The sequence below is a fragment of the Apostichopus japonicus genome, chromosome 12 (assembly GCF_037975245.1).
Source record: "Apostichopus japonicus isolate 1M-3 chromosome 12, ASM3797524v1, whole genome shotgun sequence".
Classification (NCBI taxonomy): domain Eukaryota; kingdom Metazoa; phylum Echinodermata; class Holothuroidea; order Aspidochirotida; family Stichopodidae; genus Apostichopus; species Apostichopus japonicus.
The window spans coordinates 5,840,763-5,853,948 of NC_092572.1; the positions used below are offsets into that span (position 1 = coordinate 5,840,763).

At 34.9% G+C, this 13,186-nt stretch overlaps 2 protein-coding genes across 18 annotated transcripts in view; one reads left to right on the forward strand and one right to left on the reverse strand.

The window, feature by feature from the left end:
- The window catches only part of LOC139977545 (uncharacterized), a 270,650-nt gene that overhangs the window by 131,688 nt on the left and 125,776 nt on the right, over positions 1 to 13,186 (forward strand). The window lies entirely within an intron of this gene.
- LOC139977552 (uncharacterized) overlaps positions 1 to 13,186 on the reverse strand; it is a 94,948-nt gene that overhangs the window by 14,943 nt on the left and 66,819 nt on the right. For 9 of the 11 annotated variants that reach the window (XM_071986948.1, XM_071986952.1, XM_071986947.1 and 6 more), the window contains 2 exons: positions 9,865 to 9,915; positions 5,536 to 5,637 (listed from right to left, as the gene is read on the reverse strand). In XM_071986948.1, the coding sequence (XP_071843049.1) occupies positions 5,536 to 5,637; positions 9,865 to 9,915 (153 nt within the window). The remainder of the gene's footprint in view (positions 1 to 5,535; positions 5,638 to 9,864; positions 9,916 to 13,186) is intronic. The other 2 variants (XM_071986957.1, XM_071986955.1) reach the window with 1 other exon arrangement.

The following is a 13,186-nucleotide window of genomic DNA, read 5'->3' on the forward strand; positions in this document are numbered from 1 at the left end:
AATATTTTTATTATGATCTACTGTACATATAACCCCTACCTAAAGTTTTCACACTGACACAAAACTACTGAATATGTTTATCATGACCACATAGTTTTAAAATAATGTTGTATCAATAACGTTTTGGCATTCTCTTGTAGATAATCTGATCTCAGTTCTCAAACGTTTGGAAGAGTATATCAAAGATGTGCATAGCTTGTTGACAAAGAATAAACTAAAACGGAATGGGAGTAATTCTGAGTTTATGTTACTAGGCACAACATTGATGCTGTACAAGATCTCACAATCTCCTCTCCCAGTCTGTAATTCCCATGTCAATCCGAAATAAAAAACATCGAAATCTCGGCGTGATCATCGATTCGAACATGACACTCAAGGATCACATATCTTTGGTTTCCAAGTCTATCAGCTTCCAGCTCAGAAAACTCTCACACATTCGAAAGCAAGGCAACCGAATACATGGTCCACTCTCTTATCTCATCCCGTGTGGATTTCTGTAGCTCTCTTTTGATGAATTAACTGATTCCCCTTCAACATCTTCGAATATCATCAGTCAGGCTGGTTACACTGACAAAACCTACATCCCACATCTTGCCAGTCCTCCGTACATGTCTGCCTCCTTCCAAAGGCGTATACTGTACATATGGATTGTGCAGTTGAGATAAATGCAGCTAGTAAAAAAATGTACACACTATACAGAGAGACATAAACAAATTACATGCATTCATTGTGATGTACTGTAGTAGGTATGGCATCATAGTGAGTAATATGTGTTTTGATGAGTTTTAGGATACTTTAGCAACCATTAATGGGGATACCATTTGAAAGGTTCATAGCATGGGTATGAATCATATGTACCCCTTGCTGCCTCTATTTTTAGTTCCATTGTAACATTTGTTTTAAACTTTAACTATTATAATTTCCATATCCTGAAGTGACTGCCTGTTGGAATCCTGCCAATCTAGTCAATAATTTCCTCCTCTTTTTAAACTTTCTATTTCCTGCTTTAATTAACACAGGAAAAACCAACATATTTTCTCTTCCTTTTTCATATATCTGTCGTACCATAATGTTGTTGATAACAGAGACTACACAAATGAATGAAAATAGAATGGGAAAGTCCACTGGGGCTGAAAAACTAGATGTGGAATGTATGAGGACATTTAAGTAACTTTTAACACTGCTATAGCGAAATTTTGGTCAACACAAACAAAGGCCTCCCCCCCCCCCCCAAAAAAAAAAAAACCAACTCCTAATGATGTTTCTGTGATGTTTTAGGACAGACTTTAGGCTAAGAAAATACCCCCATCTGTTTTTCAGGTCTCTAGCCATAAAGCCCCCCCCCCCACTTCCCCTGTTTCTCTTCCTGCATGTTCCTTTCATATGTAAACTATAAACTGTGTTTCATCAGGGCAATCATTACACAGTGCACTACATTTTAGTAAGTAAATGCACTACTACAGGCAATAATTGATTTATGAAAGAAATTTAAAGCTATTCTCTCACATTCTCTTTCCATGTATTTATACTTTATGTCACCTAGCTATTAAACAGTATCACCCAAAACTCTTCAGAGAATATTTTGCAACTTTTGTAAACTAGACATAAATAATTTATCACCACAAAGAATATGGCAGCTCCATACACTACGTAAGTACTGTACAATGCAAACGCATGATGGTTACTTTGCACTTGGTGTTTTTACGACACATTGAAGGATACAGTAGAACATTCAAGGGAATATATAACAGGGTTTATTATGAATCGAATATGAACTTTAGCATAGACTTGTCTTCCAGTTTAATGCTAAACACCTGCCAAAGAGATAACAACATCAGACACTTTTACTTTGGACTTGGTTATAATATAAGCTGTTACCATGTACTTTGAGAAGTGTGTTGTGAAGTGCTATGCAGTAATAAATGGAAAGAACAAGTACTTCCTTATGGCTTCCTTGTCTTATGGTTTTCAACAGAAGCTGCTGCACAACTAAATTGTACTTAACTTAAAACTGAAGCATATTTCCCACTGTTCAATAAACTCCAATGGTCTGTTACAAAATTATACCTGTGTGAACGAATTGTGCTGAAAACGTGGATTGACTTTGTCGCCCTTGGTATATGAAAATGAAATAATTTAAATTTTAAAGTGAAATTTAGATGGAAATTGTGAAACTCTTTGGTGAGTAGTGTATACTACAAAACAGTGTGCCAAGGTATTCCTTCTTTTAAGTTGTTGAGCGTGAAGTCTCAAAGACATTATAACTGAAACAAATAATTCTGGCAGGATATTGTGAATGGTTTCCTCCTCAGGGTCGACTAAAGTGGTCCTTCTTTAGAGATACTTTTAGATTGTCTTTTTAGTGAGCAGAGTTGTATAAGGAGGCAAGATTCATCCCAACCGCTGAGAGTCTACTTGTCTTGGAAAGGACAGGTACTGCTAAGGAAAAATAATGTATCAAGATAAATGATGGAACAAACTATGCCTCATTGATTCCCTCCTTCCTTCCCACCATCACCTCCCATCCTCTTAATCACCCCCTCCCCATTATCCTTTCCCAACCCTCCCCACATTGCCAGGAGGCACTCCATATGGAAAAACAGGGCTTAACAAAACATTTGTGACTCAATTTCAAAATATGAGTTCAAAGTTTAAAATATACAATTATCAATCTAGCAGGTCAAATGATAATTTCTATCTGTCTGTAGGTTGAACAAATTTGGCTATAGACCTATTTTTGGGTATAATATCAGATATCTATTAACACAGATAACCTGTAAGCTACTTGTACAATGCCATGGGAATTCACAGCTGTTATTGCACAGGGGGAATCCCCTGTGAAAATTCCCTGTGGATTGCCCAATATTGAACAAACAAGTGCACTGCACAAAAACACCAGGTTACACAAAAGATAATGCAGTAAATATAGCTTAAAAGTTTTATTTACCAGCACAACAAAGGCACATTAACAGACAGAGCATTGGGGAAGTTTGAGAGTTACACTAATTGTTTGAGGTTTTAAGTATCTGATCAATTGTGATGAACATATTTATTTTTTATTCCGAATGATTAATAAAGCCAAATTGAAGTATACAGGCTCCATGCAGGATCTTGCAAACTCAAAAAGTACCGCATCCTGGGAACCACAGATGCCCTGTACTTTGGAAGTGTCTATAAATTTAAGGAAGATATTTCACCTCATTAGCCTGTGAAAAGGGCTCAAATTTCACCAAATAAAGCTACCAACAGATGTTTAAAACATGCATGTATTCCGATAGTAGACTTGACCAATATTCCAAGACAAGTAGCTCTCAGATAACCCTCCCCCAAAACTCAGGATGCGCCAGATGCGGACGAGAATGAATGCCATGTTCCATGCAGCGGAAAAAAGAAAACTGTCAAAATAATCTATTGAACTGCTCACCTTATCATAGTTGCAAATCGGCCAAATTCACGAATTTCACTGATGCGGTACAGTTTCGATATATAGCTACTGTCGCAGTATCTTCATGGAAGGTTTTCGCAACGCATCCAGACGTTATGTTCGCGATACACAGACCAGGCGTCTAGCAAAAGCGTACGCCAGTTAAACTACAAAGCACCAGTGTTTTGGGTATAAACATCTCAATCTGCCACATTTACTGGGAACTTGGTGTAAATTGGCCAAAGAGGCTACATCATCAGTAAACGAATACTATCCACACATTTTGAACTTGATAGACTAAACATGACATGTGTCAAATCAGTTGTACAATGTATAGAGTAGGTTATCTTCAAATCTAAGTGGTCTTGTTCATCAGATGATAGAACTATAACTTACGGTCTTATAGAGAGAAATTGGAGTGTCAGAAGCAGGCATGGACAAAATACACAGCTTCCTTGAGAATCTGCCCCAAAGATGATTGTTCATGAAAGGCAACACTCACCCACAACTTCATACAATGATAATGTTCAATTCACATTCATATAAATTGTAAATGGTAAATTATGTAAAAGTAAATAGCAGATTGGAACCACCTACACAACGCAATAAAACTTCATCGCAATTCCCCCAAATTACGTTGCACGTACGTACCCTGTACATGTCAAAATCTTGTTCGTAGTTCAACAATAATTTTCTGCAACCTTCTCAATTTTATTTTCTTCGTATTCTGAGATATCTTATAGCTTCATATTACTTAACAATCCTCAATTAAATAAGAACAATTTGAAGGGTGAGAGTCTGTGCATCTGAACCAATTTTTAAGAACTCCAATGAGACATTTTTACAATGCTAAAAACTTAGAGACAATTTTGATAACCTTTAAACAATGCAAACACTGTGCCTATTCCAACATTCATCCAAGAATTTAGGTGGAATATGTTCACAATTACAGTCACTAAAGAGATAGCTTAGAAACTCAGTGCACACAACATACTGACAAATCACAATCCCAAACAGGGCAGATCATAAGAAATGCCACATTAACATGGTCAAAATTAATCTTGTTAAAATAAAAAAAAACCTTAATTCTTTGAATGTTATTTCTAAATATATCTGAAACAAACATGGTAGTCAAATTTCCCAACAGCAATGTCAAATAATGGATGATGTTTATGCATACTGATAACTTGAAAGATTTCCAATGCAATGTGTAGAGGATAGACGTATGTATGCTACTGTTCTATAAAAATCCTGTAGATAAGTTTTGGCCAATGCCTTTGTGATTCCTTGCTGCACTTTGTAAGAGAAATTTCAATACTAACCTTCCAAACAAAGATTTTCGTTAGTGTAGACTTCAAAACCCTGGTTCTAAGGGATCAGGCAGGTTCATGCACTACAGTATACAGTAGTACTTAGTTGAGTTCATCAATGCATTACTCTTGCTATTATTAGATTTACAAAGTTTTCAGAGTTTTACCGTTCTTGACCTCAAACTAACTTTGACATCCACAATCAGAAATGAGATTTTAGCACTGCTTTGATGAAGTTTGTTTTGGTTCCCTTTCTGTGAGCGACATGGATCCATTGCATGGTCAGATTCAACTTTAATCCTTATTTGCACTGTTGCGTAATACACGCTTATTATTTTTTAATCTATTAGTGAGCTTTAGGTTTATGCAATGTGGTGCTCCAGCTATGTGCACTTTTAGACAGTCTCTATTAGGAACCAGACAAAGAGGATGGTTCACACTGCATTAAGGATGCATACTCTGCAAAAATGTACTAAAAAGCTACCTACTTACATGTGTAAAGGGTATATTGTTTACATTCGGTTTATATTATCCAAGACTTTTCTCAATGCATTTAGTAACTGGAATTACAAGCCTCCAACACATTGCTTACATTCTGTAATTTATGTACATGGGGGATGTTTACCATAAAAGGCACAAATAAATGGAAAAAAAAAGGAGACCTAAAATATATGAGCAAAAGTCAATTGAATGTTACACAAATTCAAACTTGTGCTTCAGCATTCCACTGATTCCTGTGTAAATGGAAAGTTTCAATCCTGTAAATATCTTTTCAAATGTAAATGTGAAAGACAAACTTACCAGGCTTGAGCACTATCACTGCTATCACTACAATGGCAATGATGACTGCCAACGCCGAACAACAAATGCCGGCAATGGCCCCTGGTCCTAAACCACCATTATCTGCAATAAACAAGAAAAGAAAGGATGTTAATTGCTAAAGACAATTTCTTTTTACTTCATGGTATAGTTCTAATTACTTGAATTTACAATCATATCCAGACATATAGTGATATAACTTGCCATGGAGCATATGAAGTTGATCTCAATGTCCTTTGACCTGTGAAGGAACAACAGGCTTCTTGAACACACTGAGGTGAAACCAATATCTTAGATTCAGAAATCACAGAACCCACCTACATTTTTTAAAATAAATATATCCAAAACTAAAGGTAAAAATTAAAATAAAAAAAGGTGGTTGGAGGATATCACATTCAATCTTGATTAAGTCTTCAACCTTGCAAGTGAAGAAATATTTAATTAGTGATACCTCCCAATTAGAATATTTTTTTCTTACTGCTGTTTTAAGGAATCTCAGTAATATTTAGGTTGCTCCTCCTTTAAGACAACCTCCTACATTTTTCACCACATAAAGGTTATGATGAGCAAGTAGTTAATAACTCGATGTGCTTACTACTTTGTGTCTGCCAGAAATGTTTTCATATTAATATTAATTAAATGATTAGTTAACTGGAAAAATTCTGGCACAGTTTAAAATTCTAACAAGTAGAATAAAATATTAGGACAGTAATTTTCCAGAAAATTCATGGTAATGAAACATTTAAGGCCCAGCAGGACTGGAGCTTGTTGAGAGTAAACAGTGGTTAAGTTAAAGGGGCATAATTGCAAAGCTTCATTGCAAGGAAACAAATTCAATAAAGCACCTAACACCGCAAAACAAAGTATTAAATGTGATGTTACAGCTATCACATAGTTGGAATCCAAAGACCAATTCTATTTTTCTCATCACAGGGAAAAACAAACATGTTCTTATCAGTACATTTATATAGCTATAAAAGTATACGTACTGTGGACATACAATAGATACATACATATCTGAATTTGATATGGGGTACAAGAATATATAGGGTGCAGTAAAATGAAGAAAGGGAAATGAGAGACCAGCTATATTGGTCAAATAACATGATTAGTTTGTTGACATCTGTTAAGTGCTAAAAAACCTAATTACTGAGTATTTAAACAATAGTAGACGCTTTCACCATGAGATGATCTTCATTGATGTGACACATATGTTTTGAAATTGTTTCTGTTTACAAAAATAAATAAATTATAAACCAAACTTTGTCCTATTATCAGCAGCTGTATAACTTTGGTAGGGTAACAGAAAACGAAGGAAGAGGAGAAGACTGTTAGGTACAGAATTTACCAAGGCTTTGTTTTGGTTTCCAAATCAGGGCTTGGACATCCCAAGATCCATAAGGTTCCATATTGCACACCACTGAAATAGTGTTCAGGGCTATGTTTGCATGATACGACCCCGTTACATGCAGGTTCATGTTTGCCTATAGTATGAGATAACATCAATTAAGGCATCGTCCAAACTTATCAAAACTAATGATTCTTGGATGACGTATGATAAAGCAGAGGATCAATATTTTCACATTATAATAATATTAATCAGCAGTTATTTTTACGACACTTTAGTGACCAAAACTGAGGGAGAAACAAGTAAGGGCTTATGAATTACAACTTACAAGTCGGGGGGCTTCCAATTCAACATTTGGAAGCCACCAGACATTAAAGGTGAGACTTGCTGTGAGGTTACAAACTTGTATGCCAGTTTGAGCTTTTTTCCTTCCATCGACTCCAGTTTTCCTCCCAAACCACAATAACAACTACTACATATTGCTTCATGCGAACATTCCAATGGCACAATTTTATAATAATTATGTCAAATATGAATGATGTACAGTGTACAAATACAGCAAATTAATCCCCGGGCCCCAGTGAAACCACGCTGTTGGATTTAAAGCTGCTTCAGAAGTTACTTCTGAGAAATACTATCAGCAGAATGGAAAGAAAGCTTTTCCATTTCACCTTTTCAGAGAAGAATGGAAGTTTGTGTGAAGGAACTGATTGTATACTCATTTACTTTTTGCAAGGAAATTTTCAGAACTACGTATGATCTTCAAAGTTAGAGATACATTATCTTCATGAACTTCTAACTTTTGTGGAATATGAATTGTTCCTTGGAATCAAAATACAATAAGTCTTACACAAAATGTTTTACTTTCAAATGTTTATCTTCAAACAAAGAGAAGTTATTCGCTTCACTGAGGAAAATACAGGCAGCCCTTGCCTTACAAACAAGTGAATGAACACCACCTTAACAAACCAACAGAGAAAATAATACTTGGCTGAAAATGAACATTCAAGCTAAGATGCCTCTACAAGAAATCAACTAAGATTATGAATAATAATACAGTGGATTTATATAGCGCCAAATCTGAAACAAAAGTAGCTGCTCTAGGCGCTTAACAAAACAAGCCAATTGCAATCAAATGAACAAGTAAAGAAATTAATCGTTTAGAGAAGTCTTAAACCTATATGGACACAAATGGTTAAAGTTAACCAGTAATTCACATGAATTCAAAATTACTAAAATCTTTACAAAATGTTGAGTACTCAACATTTACAACAAAATGCGTAATGAACTACGGTAAGTTAGAATTGTGATTGATCCTTGTCAGTGGTGATCCAACAACAATTAAGTTTGTAAGATAATTTTAAGTTAATTGTCACCATTTACAAGGTGTCATATTCAGCATTACAGTATTTTTCATACACCAAAACATGATTTGCCCATCTCCTTTCTCACAACTGCAGAATGGTGGACAACTCCTCTAAATTTCAAACCAATATAATATGTTAACTACTTGCTCATATTATATAAAAGGATAATGTTCATTTGACAGATAAAACTAATCTTATTCCTATTAACATCAAGTATTTACACATATTTTGCAGTGCATTAGAGACAAACAGACCTATGTGATGTCACAAAAGTGCACTTACAAATGTTTCACATTTTTCTTCAAAATCAAATTACCTTTTTAAAAGTACAAGATCTGGATGTATATGAATATGACTCACAATATCACTATCAACACATATGTTAACTTCACATCACCACGTAAGTTCCAATCCAAGGAAAACAAGAAGTGATAAAGCAGACCAAACATTTCACTGTCAGTATGTATGGATGTGGAAGCAACTTTCACCAGGACACTCAGAATGTGTTCCTTGCATCAGTCAAAAATAGACTATCCAGCATTGTTATTGTGATTTTAAAACCTAACTGTGTACCTGACATTAGCAATAATAATAATGGGCATTTAGTTGATATTTTGGGGGTTTTTTTGCAAAGAAATAATTGCTTACAGTAGTATCATGTAATAAGTCGGATGTGTTAACTGTGACTAAAAACACAGCAAAGATATGTCAATTTCTGGACAATGTGCAATGTATGCATAATATGCAGTAGGATGCCCACATAGCTTCTATAGGCAAATGATAGGCATATGCACCCTGTGATGTAAGTTGCAAATCCATGTAAATATTTCATAGAAGATTGGATTCAAAAGATATTAAGAATTGTTCACAGCAGAAACCATTTATGTTAGTTTGTAATTGATATGTTTTTAGATGTTTTGTAAACCTGTGATATGTTTTTTCCCCTTAAAAAGTGAGGTTGCATCTGCTGGACACAAACAGCTTCAAGATTTGTCTCCCCTGTATACTTCAGTTATGCAGAATCCTGCATAAAACAATGCTGACCTCATGGTACTGTATATCTCAAATTAGAGAAATTTATCACTAACTTGAGAAAAAGTTCCTGAAAAGGCTGCTTTACATTATTTTTTCGCTGGAACTTTTGGTAAATGTCAATATGTTCAGTTTATTGTGTATTACTGTAAGCTTGTATAATAGCAATATTAATTAAACAGAGAGGCAGTAGCAATTTGAGATTTCCACCAGTGAGGCAATTAACCTACTATTATGAGAGAAACTACTATGCAAATCAGATTAGCTGTTAGTGCAAAGCAAACAAATAGGGGGACATGCAGTGTAAGATACGATAGGATAACAGAAGAGTGCATTTGATGTTAGTGCAGTGTAAGTTAGCACAGAGCATATAAGACAAAACCATCACACAGAAGCACTCACTCCTAGTAGCACCAAATAATTAAGCTTAAAATAAAACAATCATACAGTATACATAAAACAACCAGGGAGAAAGGAGAATTGTAAGAAACAATCAACCTAGAATCATCTAGGTGATTGTGTTCATAAGGTACAGTAAATGAGATGCTTCTCACTCAGTATTACCTGGCTCATTGGTAGTTGTGGATCCCGATTTCTCAGTTGTTGATTCAGTAGCTGAAAGAAATGAAATGATAATGCCACCACAGTCCAAAATGCAGAATAGGATAAACTGGGAAAATTCAATATTTCTCTACAAGGGGTGAACAAATATCTAATCAGCAAGCAGACCTCACTAACATGCAATATTTCATCCAAATTTTCAACAGGTAATTGCATGCTACACATCACCATTCTGTATTGAAAGGAAAACATGGCATGATCATGATGTTTTGTACCTTCAGTATATACTATACTGTATATCATAAGGAATTTCTCCAGGAGACAAAAACATTAACGGTGAGTTAAGCATTTATTTTTAAGAAAATAATGCAGATTTCTAGAGTATATATCATGAAATTTATGTGACAACTATTGAAAAGATATGTTAGAGGGCATAGCAAAAATCAGAAAAACAAAACTTCAGGAAAGAAAGATCCCTAATTACCAAAAAACCAATGATTTGCTATTCACTGACAAAATATTACCTACAGTACTGTACAGTATACTTTCCTTTTTTGTTTGAAGGATTGAATTATGCTAAATACCACGTTGTTTTGACAATTTGATATACATTGAAATAACCACATGAACTTAGCCATATATGAAGCATGACACAGAGATTACAAATTAACACGTATAATAAAATATGTAAATAATAAAAATATGAAAGCAATGCAAGGCACACACTCACAAGGAGCATATCAAACCACTTTCTCCTTACTGTATAGGAACTCATATTTATGTGTATTGCAGTGCCTTGAAATGTGACTAATTCACTAGTAGGTGTCTCATTTTTGTGTATGAAATGTTGAACAATGTTGATATTTAAAGGAAATTAAACAAACCAAATACTGGTATTAATTTGTATGTGGTATTCAGTGCAGCAAGTGAACCTGCATGTGCACTCACGGTCAGTTCTCTGTGAACAAACTGCAAAAAAGACCTACCAGTGAATTACCCAATTGACATTACACAAGAAATACTTTAACAATATGCACAAAACATACAGTTTTTCACATATAAAATGAACAAGAAAAGGTACTGTAGGGCAAGAAATGTTTGGGTAAAATATCCAGTCAATATGAATTTGGATAGAACGAAACAAATAGAAAGTAGGACTAAATGAAGAGCAAACTTATACCAGTAAAGTACTAATCCCTAAACTGGCATTTATAAGACTCAGGACTGCAAGACCAGAACATTTTCTGTGGGTCTTGGGCCACTAAGTTTCAGAATACTTTTTCTTAGATGCTCTAATACTGGTAGAATAACTACCATTAAGTATTTTAGCAGTCACTGTTATATGCTACAAATGCACTGTTTACTATATAAAGAATTCTACTTATACACTACAGTATAGTCCTCAATACTGAGTGGATTTGACAATATTTGACAAGATTTGTTAATAAGACAGTTCAAAGTCTTAAACAGAACTTGTTTTGTCCATTCACAATGACACAGAATAACAGCTCACATACAAGAGAGCTGCTGTGAGTTTAGGTTAGGACGTAAAACATGCTAATGTGAATTGCCGGTGAAATTGTTTAGGGGAATTCTGTCCCAAAGAATTCAATTTGATGCTTATTAAGTAATTTAGTAATAAATTGTAATTGCCAAAACGCCGAAATTGAAACAATAAACCAAAACCCAGAAACGAATAAACAAAGGCAGAGGAGCTAAGAAAATGCTTTAATCACTACAGTTCTGGATTCAGCAATTTTGAATAATTGCCATTAACTGCTATATGCCAAATAAACAACTTAGGTGACCTATATGCCAAATAAACAACTTAGGTGACCTGGGCTGGTAAATCCACAGTCTGGAAAAATGTTTTATAAGCTGTACAGAACCTTTCATTTCCCACTTCAAAGCATTCATCCTGACAGTATGAGCAGTATGAATATCATGTACCTATCAGATCATCAAGGTTAGGAACTGTTTATACTGTCAGTATGAGTGCTTGAAAGCACTTATAATGACAATATGAACAGTATGAATATCATGTTCCTATCAGATTATCAAGGATAGGAAATGTTTATACTGTCAGTATGGGTGCTTAAATCATGGTTTGGGAGGACAGTATAGAAATGTAGTATTGGTATTTGAAAATTATGAGACATTTATGAATTAGTGTAAATGTATGACATTTATCTCTTTATACAGCACAGAAGTCTATAAGGGTCAACCGCACGCCACATCACCAATATCTTTGGCAAATTCCAGGAGATTGTGTCAGATTCGGTTGATAAATTCTTCAAAGTGATGTCTCAAACGAGGAAAATGGGCAAAAACAATTTCAGAATTTGTTTGGCTACCAGGATATGACTTAGCAACTAAAGTTCAGCATCTTCTAACACAGCTCCAGTGCTTCCAGTTTTCCTGTGTTTGGAGATTAATGCTCTTTCAAGTATGAAGTCCACCGACTTATATGTAATTGTGAAAGAAGTGATGCCAGTTTTACAATTCAGCAAAGACTTACAAGACAATTTGGCTTCGTGTCACAGCAAGTAGTCAAACCTCAAAACTGTCAAAGATAACATTTCTGGCACATTTGTTTATAATTACACTTGTGATGGTCTCTATGAATGTACAGTACTTGGAATTCTTGTCATGTGTTCTGGTCCTACTATAAGGGTTATGTCTTTCCCGAGTAAATTTAAGACTTAGTTGAGTAAACTTGAATTTAATGGACTTTAACTGATCTCTACATTTTTCTATTTAGGTCAGAATATTTCTACAGTATGAAGATGACAAACAATTCACACTCTTTGGGTTTACAATTGTTCCAGTGTGAATCCTACTGTAGTCAAGTCCCCTATAATGCACCAACCAACCTTTAAAGATGAACTTACTGTAAGTCTGCAGGCATTATGCTGACTTCAATTTCAAATACCTCCTCTACATTTCAATAAATATTATAGCACAAGACAGAATGTCTGTATTTTTGTGTGCAGATTATTGTTAGTAAGCCATTGGTTATTTACCATACAAAACATTTTTTAGCAGCATGCAGATTGAGATGGCTCATGATATGTAGGTTAAGTGTTAGATATTTCACATGCATGGATATTGCTGGCAGTTAGGAGCATTTCGATGTTTCTGGAGTTTTTTTACCTGCATCATGTTTCTCTTAGTGTGTGTGGACAGTTAACTGCTTACAAATTCACACACAAGAGAAGCTTTCTTTAATGACAGTGAGGTTACAGAATAAACATAAAATATCAAGCAGAGAGAAACAGATTGGTTGGTTCTTGTAAACTACAATTAACCTTGTTATAAGTAAAGA